At 45.4% G+C, this 19,140-nt stretch overlaps 1 protein-coding gene across 2 annotated transcripts; it reads left to right on the top strand.

Annotated features, from left to right (window-relative positions):
- The first annotated feature begins 417 nt into the window (after positions 1–417).
- CHURC1 (churchill domain containing 1) lies at positions 418–13,130 on the top strand. 2 transcript variants are annotated; one of them, XM_040412194.1, is made up of 4 exons: positions 418–579; positions 3,240–3,375; positions 8,843–8,966; positions 12,577–12,710. In XM_040412194.1, exons 1-4 carry the CDS (start codon positions 541–543, stop codon positions 12,578–12,580), a joined length of 303 nt encoding a protein of 100 aa, XP_040268128.1. In that variant the 5' UTR covers positions 418–540; the 3' UTR covers positions 12,581–12,710. The 2 variants fall into 2 exon arrangements, with proteins under 2 accessions (XP_040268128.1, XP_040268127.1); XM_040412193.1 differs by having other exon boundaries at positions 419–579; positions 8,843–8,913; positions 12,675–13,130.
- The last annotated feature ends 6,010 nt before the right edge of the window (positions 13,131–19,140 follow it).

The following is a 19,140-nucleotide window of genomic DNA, read 5'->3' on the forward strand; positions in this document are numbered from 1 at the left end:
ACAATATTACACGCCCCCCCCCCCCCCCCTGCATACAATATTACACGCCCCCCCCCCCCCCTGCATACAATATTACAGGGCCCCCCCCCTGCATACAATATTACAGGGCCCCCCCCCTGCATACAATATTACAGGGCCCCCCCCCCCTGCATACAATATTACAGGGCCCCCCCCCCCCTGCATACAATATTACAGGGCCCCCCCCCTGCATACAATATTACAGGGCCCCCCCCCTGCATACAATATTGCAGGGCCCCCCCCCTGCATACAATATTGCAGGGCCCCCACCTCTGCATACAGTTCTCGCCCTCCCCCCCTCTATCAGTGATGAGCAGCCATCCGTCACCTGCTCTCCAGCTTCCCACCCTTCTATTCAGGTAGCTGCCGATTCGGAGTCACGTGACAAGAGAATGTCACGTGGCCCAGTGACGTCAGGAGGTCCGTTTCCTGTATGGAGTTTTAGCCGCTCCCTTTCACGCTGAACCCTTACGAAATTTACGTTGCGGGGAGCGTACACCGGAGGAGGCCGTAGGTAGCGCGATGTGTGGAGGCTGCGTGCAGCAGGAGTACCCGGACCGGGTGAGGAGGGGCGCGCGGGGTGGTGACGTCACACGACGGATGTATGGGGGAAGGGATTGGTAGTGAGCTCTGGTCTGTCAGGGTGTTTCCTAGTGAGGGAAAGCTGGGTGAGCACTAATGGTGTGTCATTGTCACCCTGCTCCCTGTGTGTACACCCCTGCCTCATACAGAGCTGATTACCACTCAGGGGCCTGGGAAAGCTGGGTGGCTTCCCCAAGTAACTGGTGTAGTGGTGGCCCTCATGGTGGTCACCCGGAGCTTATATCGATGCGTTTATGGAAAAATACTGTACATATGACTATGGAGAGGACCTAGGGCGCCCCCCGTGTGTCACATGAAGCACCCCTTCACATCTGCCTAACAAATGCAGGACATCACATTGCAGCATGCTCCGCTATTGCATGGCGGTAACCTGACGGCCTCCTTCACATCCACTATTATGTGCCTGTAAAGGGACAGACCTCGGCCTGAGGCAAATCACGGAGCCGCAAAATACAGATGCGGTCCGCGTGCATCCTGGAATTTTCATCGGACCCACGGTAAAAAAAAGTCTATTTTTTAGTCCACAAAATGACAAGAACAGGACAGGTAGTATAATTACGGATGCGTACAGAACACGGATGACATCTGGGTGCTCTCTGAGTTTTTTGCGGACCCACAGAAAGGAATGGAATCCATTTGTGGTCCGGTAAAAATGTGGTGGTGTGCCTGAGGCCTAAAAGGAGTTGAGCAGTGGGATGAAGCGAAGCGCGGTAATTACACAGTATCGTAGTACTACACCGCCATCTTGCTATCCACTAATGGATACTGCGCTCCTGCCTCACTAGGCCTCATGCATGCGGCCGTATTGCAGCCTGCAAATGGCGGATCGGCAATCCACGGGCGCTGGCCGTGTGCACCCGCATCACGGATGCGGACCCATTCTTTTGAATGGGTCCGGAGATGCGGAACGGAGTCACGGAACGGAATACCGGAAGCACTACGGAAGTGTTCCGCACTGCAGATAAATATGACATGTCCTATTTTTTTGCGGTGTGGACAGACCACGGATTCATTCAAGTTGAATGGGTCCGGCCCGCTGCACGGATGTTGCCCACAATTGCGGTCCCCAATGCACGGAATGGCCGTGTGCATGCGGCCTAAGGATGAGACTAGTGTTGAGAGCACTTGTGTTTCTAGTTCGGCGTACAAGGTTCGGGTTATCTAAGAATTCCGCTATGCATTTCGCTGCCATAACTTATGGTCCGTGATAGCGGAATTCTTAGATAATCCGAACCTTGTACGCCGAACTGGAAGCACAAGTTCTCTTAACACTAGATGAGACCACATGTTCCAGTTTATTTGCTTTTCGGGGTGATCGCAGGATGACCAGCCGCACGTTACCGCCTGATCAGGTGGACGTGGCGTTTTTGTGTTGCAGAATGTCTGATGTCTCTCGCCTGACAGGAGAACGTCCATCCGTTCAATGAAGCAGAAAACGTGACTCATCCAAGATGGCCACCCACTGCCAATCAGCGGAGGTCCGATTCTGATACCGCTGCAAGAACTGAAGCCTTTTCTGCCAAAGCAACTTCATTAGCGGAGGTGACCACCAGTTCACTGAACTGTCTCTTTAGACACACGTCTGGTAGCTCCGGATTCTTTTTGGCAGTGAGCTGCTCCTCTGTGGTGTCCGTCCACCCTCGCACCCCTTTATAGCTGAAGTTCACCTCTCACAACAATGGAGGTCCGCGGTTTCCACGCTACTTACTTACAATGGAGCCATTTGTCCACTCGCAATACACGTTCACCACAGCAGCGCATGAACAGTTCCCAGACTGTGCAGAGTTAGAATTACTGCCTCCCTTGGCCTATCACACACCTTATGTACCCCCCGGGCCAGCTCGCCACACGTCACTTCCTTCTGCCGGCGTCGAAAGTAGGAAGTGCTCAGAATAATGGGACTCCACTGTGTAGGATTTTTAAGGACTTATTATTATTTTTTTTTTTCGTTTAACCCCTGTGCTAACCATGCCTGACGCGTTTACTCTGCATGCACACAGTAGTGTATGGCGATTTTCCGCGCAGATTTTTGAGCTACCAATCCTCAAAAACATCCACATGTGTTACCTGCAGATTTGCCCCTGATCTCGCCTTTCGACATGCTGAGGATTTCAGAATCCGCTCCGCAGTTCAGTTTTTGCCCGCTGGAAAATTTCGCCTGCTGTTGGCCAAAACTGCATGTTTATGACGTAATTGGCTGATGATTTGCCATTGCACTTAAAGATCAGAGTCTTTATTTTTTTTTTATTGAATTCCCAGTTCGTCCAGTTTAGTCTGGCATGCTGCAGGTGGGATCACTTGTATGATCGATCGGACGAACAGCTGATCCGCCAATCATTGTCTCAAATGTGCTGCCAGCCTTAGGTGAAAGAAACCGTATGGGGAGATTATTTTTTTTTTTTTCTTCCTTCCAGAAAACCCCCTTACTGGTGAAGGGTGCACTGTTGTCCCTTGTTGGACTGCAATGACAGACGACAGTGACATTTTTTTTATTTTTATAGATGGATGAACTAAATGACAGATTCCAACCTGACACTATGTATACTATGTATGTGGAATATAACCTCTGCCTGTATCTGCTACACCAGGAGCCCTGATATTTGTCTGCTTATTTCTAGGGTCACACGTGTCTGGAGACGGGATCCTTTCTAATGAATTATGCAAGTTGTGCAAAGTGCAATACACGAGACTTCGTGCTCATCACCAATAAGACAGCGGATGAAGAGGACGGGGAAGAGATTATTACCTATGATCGTAAGTGCTCATATTGTTCCCTAACTTAAAGGGGTTGTGCGGGTAGTGTATATTGATGGTCGGTCCTCAGGATAGGTCATCAATATCTGATCGGCGGAGGTCCGGCTCCCCCGCCGATGAGCTGTTTGAAGAGGCGAGTACTTGTAATTACACTACGCCACCGCTCCACAGGAGACGACGAGCCGTGTAATGAAGAGAAAGCAGCACTCACATGAAGCGTGGCCTTCTCTTCAAACAGCTGATCAGCGGGGGTGACGGGTGTAAGACCCCCGTCGATCAGATATTAATGACCTATCCTGAGGATAGGTCATTAATATAAAACCCCTGCAAACCCCTTTAAGATATGTACTTAGTGGGAAGAGTATTATAAAGTGTTTTTTTTTTAGTCCTTGCCCTGAACTGTACATCTATTTCACCTTCTCGTAAATGGTCGTACAGCGAGTGCCAGCTGTAATATGCAGCCGACACCTGTATATAACACAGCTCTAAAATCTAGACCCATCTACTGTGACCCCATGCAGCTTACTTTATCTTATCCCATTTAACTCCTTACGTGCCACAGTCATCTAGATCAGCGGTCCTCAACGGCCGGGCTGCGACCCAGGACCAGGCCTTGGAAGATTGTTTGCCGGGCCACGGCAATACAGAGGAGCAGAGTCGCCGCGCACATCACACTAGGGTTGTTGCGGGTATTGAAATATCGATACCCAATCAATACTTTTGTCCCGGTATCGACATGACACCGGGATTTGACATTTATCGATACTATGCTGCCCTACTGTGCAGCCTAGCATCAGAGAACATGGAGCACGCGCCATGTTCCCTCAGCAGCACAGGGGAAAAGGAGCACTGCGCCACCAATGATGGTTAACCTTTAATACAGGAGGCAGGTGCCAGCAGCAGAATCACATAGCCTCTGACAGGGAGCTGCGATCATCGGCAGTTAACTGCCGCTGATCTGCTGCCGTCACCCGCCTCCTGTATTAAAGGTTAATTAAAATTGGTGCCCCCCCCCCTCCCCAGTATTAAAATAATTGGTGGCACAGCGCCCCCCCCCCCCCAGTATTATAATCATTGGTGGCAGTGGCCACAGGGTCCCCCCCTCCCCATTGGTGGCAGTTTCGATCGAAGCCCCAGCAGTGTATTCCTGGGGCTCCGATCGGTTACCATGGCAGCCAGGACACTACTGAAGCCCTGGCTGCCATAGTCGGCTCCCTGCTGCTGTGTGCACTATGCACAGGGCAGCAGGGAGAGTGTGAAGTCCTATTCACCCTGATAGAGCTCTATTAGGGTGAATAGGACAAGGGATGAAAAGATCCCAGGATCTGGGAAATAGTTATTAAATAAAAAGTAAAAAAAAAAACACCAAAATATTGAGCATAAATCACCCCCTTTCCCAATTTTACATATAAAATATATAAACAATAAATAAATAAACATATTACACATCACCACGTCCGAAAAGTGCAAACTATTAAAATCTAAAAAAAATCTCCTATGTGGTGAACGCCGTAACAGAAAAAAAAATAATAATAAAAACTGCGCGATTCAACATTTTTTAAAATGCGGAATACATGTGGCTTTTTTGGTGTCTTATTTTTTCCCCGCGTGGTATCAAATGGTATCGAGTATCACAATACTTTTTTATGTTATCAAAATCGAATCAAATTTTGGTATCGCAACAACCCTACACAAGTTCCAACTGTGATGCCAGCCACTGCCACCAATGAAAATGCTGAAAAGGGCTTGTGAGGGAGGGATTGGTTAGGTCTCACTGCCCCACCAATGGAAATAAACATGACGGCCCGAGGGGGGAGGGGGGTTGTCGGTATCCAGTTTCAGCTAGTATCTGAGGGAGTGAGCAGGAGAATGACCCCCAGTTCCTCTTCCATGTCACCTTGAAAATATCAGAGGTGCAGCAGATAGTGTTATATACACTGCTCAAAAAAATAAAGGGAACACAAAAATAACACATCCTAGATCTGAGTTAATTAAATATTCTTCTGAAATACTTTGTTCTTTACATAGTTGAATGTGCTGACAACAAAATCACACAAAAATAAAAAAATGGAAATCAAATTTTTCAACCCATGGAGGTCTGGATTTGGAGTCACCCTCAAAATGAAAGTGGAAAAACACACTACAGGCTGATCCAACTTTGATGTAATGCCCTTAAAACAAGTCAAAAAGAGGCCCAGTAGTGTGTGTGGCCTCCACGTGCCTGTATGACCTCCCTACAACGCCTGTGCATGCTCCTGATGAGGTGGCGGACGGTCTCCTGAGGGATCTCCTCCCAGACCTGGACTAAAGCATCTGCCAACTCCTGGACAGTCTGTGGTGCAACGTGACGTTGGTGGATAGAGCGAGACGTGATGTCCCAGATGTGCTGGCAGAAATTGGTGGCTCACTCACCGTCCACTAAAGGAAAAGGTGCACTGCCCTACAGCACTCCCTGTTGCTGATGCAGAAAAATATGTAGATCAGGTTGGGCGTCACTCAGTATCGGGCAATCATATAGACAAGTGGATCAATGTCTGAAAATTATTTAATATATACCACATTTCAAATATTAACATGTTGTGCAAAATCATAAATTGCAAAAACAATACACATTTAATATCATATATCAAAAACTCCTCTAAAATAGCTAAAAAGTAAGTAAAAAGCGATAGTACTGAGTCTCTGGGGCCTTGGTAAGCCTGACTAATGACATATGTCCTCAATACTTTTCATTCAGAGGCATATTCGATAATCATCTGAAAACTTGTAAATTCGATAATCATCCGAAAATTTGTAAACATCCGAAAACTTATAATCATCCGAAGGCTTATATAGTGACTATGCGCCACACAATTAATAAAGAAATCGATAATACTTGTATAAATTTTGCAGAGTACTTTACCACTCCTTATGATTGGTCCGCTTGTGCTTCAAAAGTTCCACAATATAGTGCTCTGTTGTGAGCTGCAAGGACCTATGAATCAGGTCTATGATGTCCCAGATGTGCTCAATTGGATTCAGGTCTGGGGAACGGGCGGGCCAGTCCATAGCATCAATGCCTTCGTCTTGCAGGAACTGCTGACACACTCCAGCCACATGAGGTCTAGCATTGTCTTGCATTAGGAGGAACCCAGGGCCAACCGCACCAGCATATGGTCTCACAAGGGGTCTGAGGAGCTCATCTCGGTACCTAATGGCAGTCAGGCTACCTCTGGCGAGCCCATGGAGGGCTGTGCGGCCCTCCAAAGAAATGTCACCCCACGCCATTAATGACCCAATGCCAAACCGGTCATGCTGGAGGATGTTGCAGGCAGCAGAACGTTCTCCACGGCGTCTCCAGACTCTGTCACGTCTGTCACATGTGCTCAGTGTGAACCTGCTTTCATCTGTGAAGAGCACAGGGCGCCAGTGGCGAATTTGCCAATCTTGGTGTTCTCTGGCAAATGCCAAACGTCCTGCACGGTGTTGGGCTGTAAGCACAACCCCCACCTGTGGACGTCGGGCCCTCATATCACCCTCATGGAGTCTGTTTCTGACCGTTTGAGCAGACACATGCACATTTGTGGCCTGCTGGAGGTCATTTTGCAGGGCTCTGGCAATGCTCCTCCTGTTCCTCCTTGCACAAAGGCGGAGGTAGCGGTCCTGCTGCTGGGTTGTTGCCCTCCTACGGCCTCCTCCACGTCTCCTGATGTACTGGCCTGTCTCCTGGTAGCGCCTCCATGCTCTGGACACTACGCTGACAGACACAGCAAACCTTCTTGCCACAGCTCGCATTGATGTGCCATCCTGGATAAGCTGCACTACCTGAGCCACTTGTGTGGGTTGTAGACTCCGTCTCATGCTACCACTAGAGTGAAAGCACCGCCAGCATTCAAAAGTGACCAAAACATCAGCCAGGGAGCATAGGAACTGAGAAGTGGTCTGTGGTCACCACCTGTAGAACCACTCCTTTATTGGGGGGGTCTTGCTAATTGCCTATAATTTCCACCTGTTGTCTATCCCATTTGCACAACAGCATGTGAAATTGATTGTCACTCAGTGTTGCTTCCTAAGTGGACAGTTTGATTTCACAGAAGTGTGATTGACTTGGAGTTACATTGTGTTGTTTAAGTGTTCCCTTTATTTTTTTGAGCAGTGTATTTTAATATGCACCTTGTGTTTTGTTATGCGTGTGAATCAGTCAGTGCCGACCAGCACCCCCCTAAGCACCGCCCCAGAACCCCCCCACCTGGTCCCTGGGAAAATTGTCTTGCATGAAACTGGTCCTTGGTGCAAAAAAGGTTGGGGACCACTGGTCTAGATAGTTAGTCAGAGGGAGAGCCCCCCTTTAGTGCCCAGCAACTTTTATCCCAGGATGCTGATGGGTTTCCACGGCAGTTAAGGGCCCAACAAAGCTTAGTTAGATGCCCTCTCAGTATACAAAAGCATTATAGAAGCTGTGAAACAATAACGTTGTGAAGCTCCCTAATAATGAAAGTAAAATTCTATAGAAAGTGTTTTGATTTTGCAAAAATTACACATATATGGTATAACTGCGAGGGTAATGACTAGTGTAATAAAGATAACACCGTATAAAAACTACACTGTGAATGATGCAAAAAACTACAGCCAAGTTGCTTTTCTTTTTTTTATCTCCCCTAAAATAAATAAAAGTTAGTGAATAATGTGTATGTACCTCAAAATAGTTCTGTTCTCACAAAAAAACAAGCCCATATTCGGCAAAATTTGTAAAACATTGAAAAATCCGTACATATTTGGTATTGCCGTAACCCTACTGACCCGTAGAATAAAGATCATGTTATTTATGCTACACGGTAAATGAAATTGCTATTTTTATCTGTTTCCCTGAAAGAGTTAAAGGGGTTTTCCAGGAGTAGAATATTGATAAACTGTCGATCAATATCTGATCGTTAGTGGTCTGGCCCCCAGCATCTCCACCGATCAGCTGTTTGATGAGGACATGGCACAGTACATTCTATAGTGGCCGTGCTTGGTATTGCAGCTCGCTTCCATTCACTTGAATAGGACTGAGCTGCACATAAGCCATGTGTCCCATGTCTAGGAAGAGGCCGCAGAACTCACTAGACTAGAGCACTGGATCTCCCACCATTCAGATATTGATGACCTATCCTGTGGGTAGACCCCATCGGTATTCTACTCCCAGAAAACCCCTTCAATAAAAGTTAATCCATATATGTTATAAGTATGTCAATTGCAAAATTAAAAAAGTTATGGTTTTCAAGGTGTAGGGGTGAGGCCCCAAAATGCTGCAGACGTTAAAGTGGTAATGCATACTTCCTATACAAATTAGGAATGCAGAGGCGGCCTCCAAAAAAGCATTCAGTTGGTGTTATATTGATGCTTGAGGATTGAATATAAGGTATCTTCGGAGTGCTAACACCAAATAGACACTGATAACACTTCAAGATGGAGCAAAATAACTCTGAATATTCTTTTTATTTTGCAGATATGTGCAAAAATTGTCACCATGTAATTGCAAAGCACGAGTATACCTTCAGTGTGGTGGATGAATATCAGGTACGGAGCGTATTGTATGAGAAATCACTCAGCACGTGGCGTCTTTCTGTCTCTTAACCACTTAAGGACCACAGGTTTATACCCCCCTAAAGACCAGGCCCTTTTTTACAAATCGGCACTCCACAACTTTAGCGGTTTATTGCTCGGTCATGCAACTTACCACCCAAATGAATTTTACCTCCTTTTCTTCTCACTAATAGAGCTTTCATTTGGTGGTATTTCATTGCTGCTGACATTTTTACTTTTTTTGTTATTAATCGAAATTTAACGATTTTTTTGCAAAAAAATGACATTTTTCACTTTCAGTTGTAAAATTTTGCAAAAAAAACGAGATCCATATATAAATTTTGCTCTAAATTTATTGTTCTACATGTCTTTGATAAAAAAAAAATGGTTTGGGTAAAAGTTATAGCGTTTACAAACTATGGTACAAAAATGTGAATTTCCGCTTTTTGAAGCAGCTCTGACTTTCTGAGCACCTGTCATGTTTCCTGAGGTTCTACAATGGCCAGACAGTACAAACACCCCACAAATGACCCCATTTCGGAAAGTAGACACCCTAAGGTATTCGCTGATGGGCATAGTGAGTTCATAGAACTTTTTATTTTTTGTCACAAGTTAGCGGAAAATGATGATTTTTTTTTTTTTTCTTACAAAGTCTCATAATCCACTAACTTGTGACAAAAAATATAAAGTTCTATGAACTCACTATGCCCATCACGAAATACCTTGGGGTCTCTTCTTTCCAAAATGGGGTCACTTGTGGGGTAGTTCTACTGCCCTGGCATTCTAGGGGCCCAAATGTGTGGTAAGGAGTTTGAAATCAAATTCTGTAAAAAATGACCAGTGAAATCCGAAAGGTGCTCTTTGGAATATGGGCCCCTTTGCCCACCTAGGCTGCAAAAAAGTGTCACACATCTGGTATCTCTGTATTCAGGAGAAGTTGAGGAATGTGTTTTGGGGTGTCTTTTTACATATACCCATGCTGGGTGAGATAAATATCTTGGTCAAATGCCAACTTTGTATAAAAAAATGGGAAAAGTTGTCATTTGCCAAGATATTTCTCTCACCCAGCATGGGTATATGTAAAATGATACCCCAAAACACATTCCCCAACTTCTCCTGAGTACGGAGATACCAGATGTGTGACACTTTTTTGCAGCCTAGGTGGGCAAAGGGGCCCACATTCCAAAGAGCACCTTTCGGATTTCACAGGTTATTTTTTACAGAATTTGATTTCAAACTCCTTACCACACATTTGGGCCCCTAGAATGCCAGGGCAGTAGAACTACCCCACAAGTGACCCCATTTTGGAAAGAAGAGACCCCAAGGTATTCGCTGATGGGCATAGTGAGTTCATGGAAGTTTTTATTTTTTGTCACAAGTTAGTGGAATATGAGACTTTGTATGAAAAAAAATCAAAAAAAAAAAAAAATCATCATTTTCCACTAACTTGTGACAAAAAATAAAAAATTCTAGGAACTCGCCATGCCCCTCACGGAATACCTTGGGGTGTCTTCTTTCCAAAATGGGGTCACTTGTGGGGTAGTTATACTGCCCTGGCATTTTCCAGGGGCCCTAATGTGTGGTAAGTAGGTAAATGACCTGTGAAATCCGAAAGGTGCTCTTTGGAATATGGGCCCCTTTGCCCACCTAGGCTGCAAAAAAGTGTCACACATCTGGTATCTCCGTATTCAGGAGAAGTTGGGGAATGTGTTTTGGGGTGTCATTTTACATATACCCATGCTGGGTGAGAGAAATATCTTGGCAAAAGACAACTTTTCCCATTTTTTTATACAAAATTGGCATTTGACCAAGATATTTCTCTCACCCAGCATGGGTATATGTAAAATGACACCCCAAAACACATTCCCCAACTTCTCCTGAGTACGGCGATACCAGATGTGTGACACTTTTTTGCAGCCTAGATGCGCAAAGGTGCCCAAATTCCTTTTAGGAGGGCATTTTTAGACATTTGGATACCAGACTTCTTCTCATGCTTTGGGGCCCCTAGAATGCCAGGGCAGTATAAATACCCCACATGTGACCCCATTTTGGAAAGAAGACACCCCAAGGTATTCAATGAGGGGCATGGCGAGTTCATAGAAATTTTGTTTTTTGGCACAAGTTAGCGGAAATTGATATTTTTTATTTTTTTCTCACAAAGTCTCCCTTTCCGCTAACTTGGGACAAAAATTTCAATCTTTCATGGACTCAATATGCCCCTCACGGAATACCTGGGGGTGTCTTCTTTCCGAAATGGGGTCACATGTGGGGTATTTATACTGCCCTGGCATTCTAGGGGCCCTAAAGCGTGAGAAGAAGTCTGGAATATAAATGTCTAAAAAATTTTACGCATTTGGATTCCGTGAGGGGTATGGTGAGTTCATGTGAGATTTTATTTTTTGACACAAGTTAGCGGAATATAAGACTTTGTAAGAAAAAAATAAATAAAATTCCGCTAACTTGGGCCAAAAAAATGTCTGAATGGAGCCTTAAAGAGGGGTGATCAATGACAGGGGGGTGATCAATGACAGGGGGGTGATCAGGGAGTCTATATGGGGTGATCACCCCCCTGTCATTGATCACCCCCCCTATAAGGCTCCATTCAGATGTCCGTATGTGTTTTGCGGATCCGATCCATGTATCCGTGGATCCGTAAAAATCATACAGACATCTGAATGCAGCCTGACAGGGGGGGTGATCAATGACAGGGGGGTGATCAGGGAGTCTTTATGGGGTGATCACCCCCCCTGGAAGGCTCCAGGGAGACGCCTGTATGTGTTTTGCGGATCCGATCCATCTATCAGTGGATCCGTAAAAATCATGCGGACGTCTGAATGGAGCTTTACAGGGGGGTGATCAATGACAGGGGGGTAATCAATGACAGGGGGGTGATCAGGGAGTCTATATGGGGTGATCACCACAGTCATTGATCATGCCCCTGTAAGGCTCCATTCAGATGTCCGTATGTGTTTTGCGGATCTGATCCATGTATCCGTGGATCCGTAAAAATCATACGGACATCTGAATGCAGCCTGACAGGGGGGGTGATCAATGACAGGGGGGTGATCAGGGAGTCTATATGGGGTGATCACCCCCCCTGGAAGGCTCCAGGGAGACGCCTGTATGTGTTTTGCGGATCCGATCCATCTATCAGTGGATCCGTAAAAATCATGCGGACATCTGAATGGAGCTTTACAGGGGTGTGATCAATGACAGGGGGGTAATCAATGACAGGGGAGTGATCAGGGAGTCTATATGGGGTGATCAGGGGCTAATAAGGGGTTAATAAGTGACGGGGGGGGGTGGTGTAGTGTAGTGTAGTGGTGCTTGGTGCTACTTTACTGAGCTACCTGTGTCCTCTGGTGGTCGATCCAAACAAAGGGGACCACCAGAGGACCAGGTAGCAGGTATATTAGACGCTGTTATCAAAACAGCGTCTAATATACCTGTTAGGGGTTAAAAAAAACACATCTCCAGCCTGCCAGCGAACGATCGCCGCTGGCAGGCTGGAGATCAACTCTCTTACCTTCCGTTCCTGTGAGCGCGCGCGCGTTCACAGGAAATCTCGGCTCACGCGAGATGACGCCTATTGGCGTTAGTGTGACCTGGGAGCGCCGCAGAAATGACGCCTTTCGGCGTTAGCGTGACGGTAAGTGGTTAAATCATTCCCTTTTTCGTACAATAACCTATTTATAACTACGGTTTATGTTTTTATTCTACTAAGACATTTGTCCAAGTTTCTCCGTTTCTTTCAGGAGTACAGCATGCTCTGCATGCTGTGTGGGAGAGCAGAGGACTCTGTCAGTGTCCTGCCCGATGACCCGCGACAGATGGCGTCACTCTTCTAGAGATAATTTATCTGCAGAGTATTATATTTTCTACATGTTTTATGTTTTTGCTCTAATTGTATAAAATATCAATAAAGAATGTGAATAGTGCTTGACGAAACCACTGCACCCTGCTATACTACTATATTATTCTGATGTATGTATATTTATTGTGGAGCCCTGTACTCGCTGCCAGCTGGGGGGCCCAACAGTGGCCCCGGGTCTGCTGTCTAAGTACACCTATTAGACCCTGTCAGGGGCAGTTCTTAATAGGACGCCTGCCAGAGTTAAGCTGACAGGCAATAATACACTGCAGTATTGAAGTGTTTTTATACAAGCGATCGCATGTTCAACTCCAATAAATATATTCTTTCAAAAAATGCATGTAATTAGTATCACCATCTCTATAAAGAACTGGAATGTAGGATTTTCAGATTATTTATGGCTACTTTCACACTTGCGGCAGAGGAATCCGGCAGGCAGTTCCATCGCCAGAACTGCCTGCCAGATCCGGCAAAACGTATTCCAACTGATTGCATTTTAAGACTGATCAGGATCCTGATCAGTCTTAAAAATGCACTGCAAGAACGGATCCGTCTGTCCGTTTGTAATACGGACAAACGGATCCGTTTTGATTTCTTTTCACATTTTTACCGGTCTGCGCATGCGCAGACTGGAAGGACGGATCTGGCATTCCGGTATTTTGAATGCTGTATCCGGCACTAATACATTCCTATGGGAAAAAAAGGCCGGATCCGGCATTTAGGCAAGTCTTCTGTTTTTTTGGCCGGAGATAAAACCGTAGCATGCTGCGGTTTTATCTCTGTCCTGATCAGTCAAAAAGACTGAACTGAAGACATCCTGATGAATCCTGAACTCATTTCTCTCCATTCAGAATGCATGGGGATAAAACTGATCAGTTATTTTCTGGTATAGAGCCCCTAGGACGGAACTCAATGCTGGAAAAGTAAAACGCAAGTGTGAAAGTACCCTAACACGGATAGTGAACACAATAAAAATAAAATAAGCCAGGATTGCTGTAGTTATTTACCCCACTTGAATACTACAGTTTGCCCCACAAAAAACAAGCCCTCACAAAGCTCTGGGAACTGCAGACTAAACAGATTAGGATTTTATATTGCTGTAATCCTGCTGACACAGAATAATGTCATTAAAATTGTAGAATAAAAATACAATAAAATACCAATCATCCTGCAAAAAAAGCAATCCCTCATACAACTACCGTATGTTTATTAAAACATTGAAAAACATAAAAGGGCTGTCAGAAGGCGGAGATGAAAAAGCGAAAAAAATGCCACATCTTAAAGGCATAAATACACCACATCCTTAGATGTGTTTCATACAGAAGCATTATGGATGAAAAGGATCTTGCGCCCACACACTTTTCTGCCATATTAGTGAGATACCCTAAGGCCATGCAGGATATCTTGCAGTGGATTTTACCATTTGCATAACGGTGTTTTTGGATAACTTTATAAAAAATTGTTCCAGATGCCCCAAAATTAATATTTCTAATACATACTTTTTTATTTATTTTGTTTACGAAAAAATGCACCTGAACTTCAGGATGTCTTCAGCACTTTGGAATCTGTACATTCGTACACGGCTGTGCCAACTACGCTCTGCTATACCCTTACATAGCACATCTGATGTGTTATGCCATGCTTTAGCGGAGCGGGCACAGGCAGGAGCAGCAATGTGTTATGTAAAGCTCCTGCCTGCATGCTCTCTGCTTGCTAAAAGCTCTGTACGGCACATCAGTGCACGAGACCCTGTACCGATGTGCTATGCCAGGTTTTAGCATAACTGAGCTGGCATAGGCAGGAGCAGCGATGTGTGCCTCTGCCTGTAACAATGCTTACTGTGGCACCACAATGGAATCTGTACACAGCTGACATGTAAGCAGTGTATGAGCGTACAGATTCCAAAGCACTATAGACTCATGCAAAGGTTTGCTAAACCTTTAAATAGTCCCGCAGTCTGATTCAGTAGGCTACACAAACACGGGGAAGACAGCTGACTTGACAGTTGTCCAGAAGACAGTCATTTAAAACCTCCACAAGGAGGGTAAGCCACAAAAGGAGGTAACTGCTAAAGAAGCTGGCTGTTCACAGAGATAACTGCAGCCTTGATAGGATTTTAAGGAAAAGGCCATTCAAGAATTTGTGGGAAATTCACAATTGTGGACTGCAGCTGGAGTCTATGCTCAAGAGCCACCACACACAAATGTATCCAGGACATGGGCTACAACTGTCGTATTCCTTGTGTCAATCCACTCATGACCCAGAGACAACGTCAGAAGCAAGGGCGGACTGGGGACTTAAATTGGCCCTGAGTTGTAAGAAAGTCCAAATTAACAGACGGCGGGATGACACAAGCCACAAGTAGGCAGGGACAACAAAAGTAGGCTGGGCCAGCAATACCATAGTGTAGCACAATATACTGCCCCAGAAGAACCAAATACTACAGTGTAGCATAAAATACTGCCCATTCACTATACTACGGACTGGGATACAGTTGAATTCAGGAGGGCGGCTGATGCTCCTAGCATTAATGCTGAGAGCAACATATCATTCGGTACCTGGCCAGCAGAAGTAAGGAGTGCTCGGTTCTTGGGCATCGGCCTTCCAGGAAATTTCCCTGAAGGGTCTATGGCCAGTCCGCCCCTGGTCAAATTCATTTAACCTGGTCTAAGGAGAAAAAGGACTGGATTGTTGCTCAGTGGTGCAAAGTCCTGTTTTCAGATGAAAGTAAATTTTGGATTTTTATTTGGAAAGCAAGGTCCCAGAGTCTGGAGAAAGAGTGGAGAGGTACACAATCCAAGTTGCTTGAGGTCCAATGTGAAGTTCCCACAGTCAGTGATGGTTTGGGGAGCCATGTCATCTGCTGGTGTTGGTCCACTGTGTTATATCAAGTCCAAAGTCAGGGAAGCCGTATATCAAGAAATTTTAGAGCACTTCATGCTTTCCTCTGCTGAGAAGCTTTATGGAGATGCTGATTTCATTTTCCAGCAGTACTTGGCACCGGACCACACTATCAAAAGTACCAATACCTGATTTAGTAACCAGGGTATCACTGTGCTTAATTAGCCAGTTAACTTGTTTGACCTAAACCCCATAGAGAATCTATGGTGTATTGTAAAGAGGAAGGTGAGCATACCCAACAATGCAGATGAGCTGAACGCCACCATCAAAGCAACTTGGGATTCCATAACACCACAGCAGTGCCACAGGCTGATCGCCTTCATGCCATGCTGCATTGATGCAGTATTTCACGCAAAAGGAGCTCAAACCAACTACTGAGTGAATATACTGTACATACTTTTCAGTAGGCCAACATTTCTGTATTAACCTTCAGGACCCTGCCATTTTTCACCTTTCTGCCCATGTCATTTTTAGCAAATCTGACGTGTCACTTTATGTGGTGATAAATTTAAAATGCTTTTACTTATCCAGGCCATTCTGAGATTGTTTTCTCGTCACATATTGTACTTCATGGCACTTGTAAAATGGAGTCAAACAATTTCATTTTTATTTATAAAAAAAAATAAAAAATTTGCACATTTCCAAATTTCAATTTCTCTACTTTTATAATAGATAGTAATAACGCCAAAAATAGTCATTATTTTACATTCCCCATATGTCTACTTCATGTTTGGATCATTTTGGGAATGCCATTTTATTTTTTTGGGGACCTTAGAAGTTTAGAAGCAAATCTTGAAAATTTTCAGAAAGTTTTTAAGAAAAACCACTTTTTAAGGACCAGTTCAGGTCTGAAGTCACTTTGTGAGGATTACATAATGGAAACCACCCAAAATGACCCCATTTTAGAAACTACACCACTCAAGGTATTCAAAACAGATTTTTACAAACTTTGTTAAACCTTTAAGTGTTCCACAAGAATTAATGGAAAATAGAGATGAAATTTCAGAATTTCACTTTTTTGGCAGATTTTCCATTTTAATCCATTTTTTTTCCAGTAACAAAGCAAGGGTTAACAGCCAAACAAAACTCATTATTTATTGCCCTGATTCTATCGTTTACAGAAACACCCCATATGTGGTGGTAAACTGCTGTACGGGCACATGGCAGGGCGCAGAAAGAAAGGAACACCATATGGTTTTTGGAAGGCAGATTTCACTGGTATAATTTTAAGCTGCCATGTCACGTTTGAAGAACCCCTGATGCACCCTTAGGCCCCTTTCACACAGGCGAGAATTCCGTGCGGGTGCAATGCGTGAGGTGAATGCATTGCACCCGCACTAAATCTGGACCCATTCACTTCTATGGGGCTATGCACATGAGCGGTGATTTTCACGCATCACTGGTGCGTTGCGTGAAAATCACAGCAAGCTCTATATTGTGCGTTTTTCATGCAACGCAGGCCCCATAGAAGTGAATGGGGCTGCGTGAAAATCGCAAGCATCCACAATCAAGTGCGGATGCGGTGCGATTTTCACGCATGGTTGCTAGGAGACGATCTAATCCACTTGAACGCTCAGCCTGGCATGTCTTCTTTCTTTTTTGATGAAAAGGACCTGTGGTGACGTCATCAAAGGTCCTTTAGCCAGGTCCTGAAGAAAGAAGAGGAGATCCGCTACGCGATCAAGTGGATGAGGTGTTAAATTTGTTTATTATTTTTAACCCCTCCATCCCTAATTTACTATGCATTCTGTATTAAGAATGCTATTATTTTCCCTTATAACCATGTTATAAGGGAAAATAATAAAATCTACAGAACACCAAACCCGAACTTCTGTGAAGAAGTTCGGGTCTGGGTACCAAACATGCAGATTTTTCTCACGCGCGTGCAAAACGCATTAAAATGCTTTGCACTTGCGCTGAAAAATTGCGCATTTTCCCGCAATGCACCTGCATCTTGTCCGGCCCTCACACGCGACGCCCATGTGAAAGAGGCCTTAGAGTAGAAACTCAAAAAAAATGACCCCATTTTGGAAACTGGGGTCTCCTGGGCTGGATCTCCTGGGCTTCCGTAGCTGGCAGGCCCCGATGCCTGTGTAAGGCATCGGGGCTGCCATGGCATGGCAGCCATCAGGTTCCCGCCACCGCAGTGCGGGGACCCGATGGCTAAGGAGAGGGAGCGCAAACCTCCCATATGCCATGGTCAGCCCTGAGTTAATCCACCGGTTATCACCGATGCTGGTGGATGCAGCATGGATCTGGCTGTCAGTAACAGCCGGATCCGCGCTGCTGATCGCAGCAGCGCACTAGGGGGAGAGGAGGGACCGCAGGATGAGAATGCTCGTCCTAATTTGCAGGTATTTAACGCACTAGGACGAACAATCTCGTCCTGCAGTAAAACTGTCATTGTGAGTAAACACACAGTTGATAAGAACTGAGCTACTTGTAATTCTCCTTCTCTAGGGCTGAGGAGATCAAAGCTGTGGATTAGCGCCCTTCCTCCTCAGCTGCAGTGTTAACCCCTTCAGTACTCCTCACACATCCATAGCCCTTCCTTAGTGCTATGTTTGGGGAGCTGTGTGACCAGTGAATGTCATTTACAAAATGATCCAAACATGAAGTAGACATGTGGGGAATGTAAAGTAAACTATTTTAGGAGGTATTACTATCTGTTTTAAAAGCAGAAAAATAGAAATGTAGAAAATTAAAAAATTTTCCCAATTTTTGGTAAATTTAGTATTTTTTTATAAATAAAAATGAAATATTTTAACTTAAATTTGCCACTGTCATGAAGTACAATGTGTCACTAGAAAACAATCTCAGAATGGCCTGGACAGTGGCATACATACAGGGGTCGCAGTTGCGACCGGGCCCGGCACTCCAGGGGGCCCGGCAGGTGACAGGGAGATGAACGCTTCCATTGTGGAAGCGTTCATCTCCATAGTGATCTGTATCGCCGTCCTCAGGACAGCGATACAGATTGCTGTGCTGCGGCCGGGCAGGGGAGGGAGGCGTCTCCCTTCCCTGTTCCTCTGATAGGCTGCGGGCCTTGTGCCGGCAGCCTATCAGAGCGGTGCAGGCGGCGCGATGACGTCATCGCGCTGCGCCGCCGCCTGAGCTGTACAGCGCAGGACACAGGCCAGAAGAGGCCTGCATCGCATCGCTGCTAAGGTAAGTATAAGGGTTTATTATTATTTTTTAATACCGAACTTTACTTGGGACATGAGGAGACACTTCATACTGAAAAATGGGGGGGGGGGGGGAAGGAAGGTTGGCACTACTTGATACTGGAAAATGGGGGGGGGGGGGGAAGGAAGGTTGGCACTACTTGATACTGAAAAATGGAGGGGGGGGTTGGCACTTGATACTGGAAAATGTGGGGGGGAAGGTTGGCACTTGATACTGGAAAAAGATGGGGGGGGAAGGTTGGCACTTGATACTGGAAAAAGATG

The sequence above is a fragment of the Bufo bufo genome, chromosome 11 (assembly GCF_905171765.1).
Source record: "Bufo bufo chromosome 11, aBufBuf1.1, whole genome shotgun sequence".
Taxonomy (NCBI): Eukaryota; Metazoa; Chordata; class Amphibia; order Anura; family Bufonidae; genus Bufo; species Bufo bufo.

What these genes read in the sequence shown, in the direction of transcription:
- CHURC1 (XM_040412193.1), top strand. Translation starts at nt 541, where the DNA reads ATGTGTGGAGGCTGCGTGCAGCAGGAGTACCCGGACCGG. An exon ending in AGCAGGAGTACCCGGACCGG is followed by an intron (nt 580 to 3,239) that starts GTGAGGAGGGGC and finishes GCTTATTTCTAG; the next exon opens with GGTCACACGTGTCTGGAGAC. An exon ending in GTGTGGTGGATGAATATCAG is followed by an intron (nt 8,914 to 12,674) that starts GTACGGAGCGTA and finishes CGTTTCTTTCAG; the next exon opens with GAGTACAGCATGCTCTGCAT.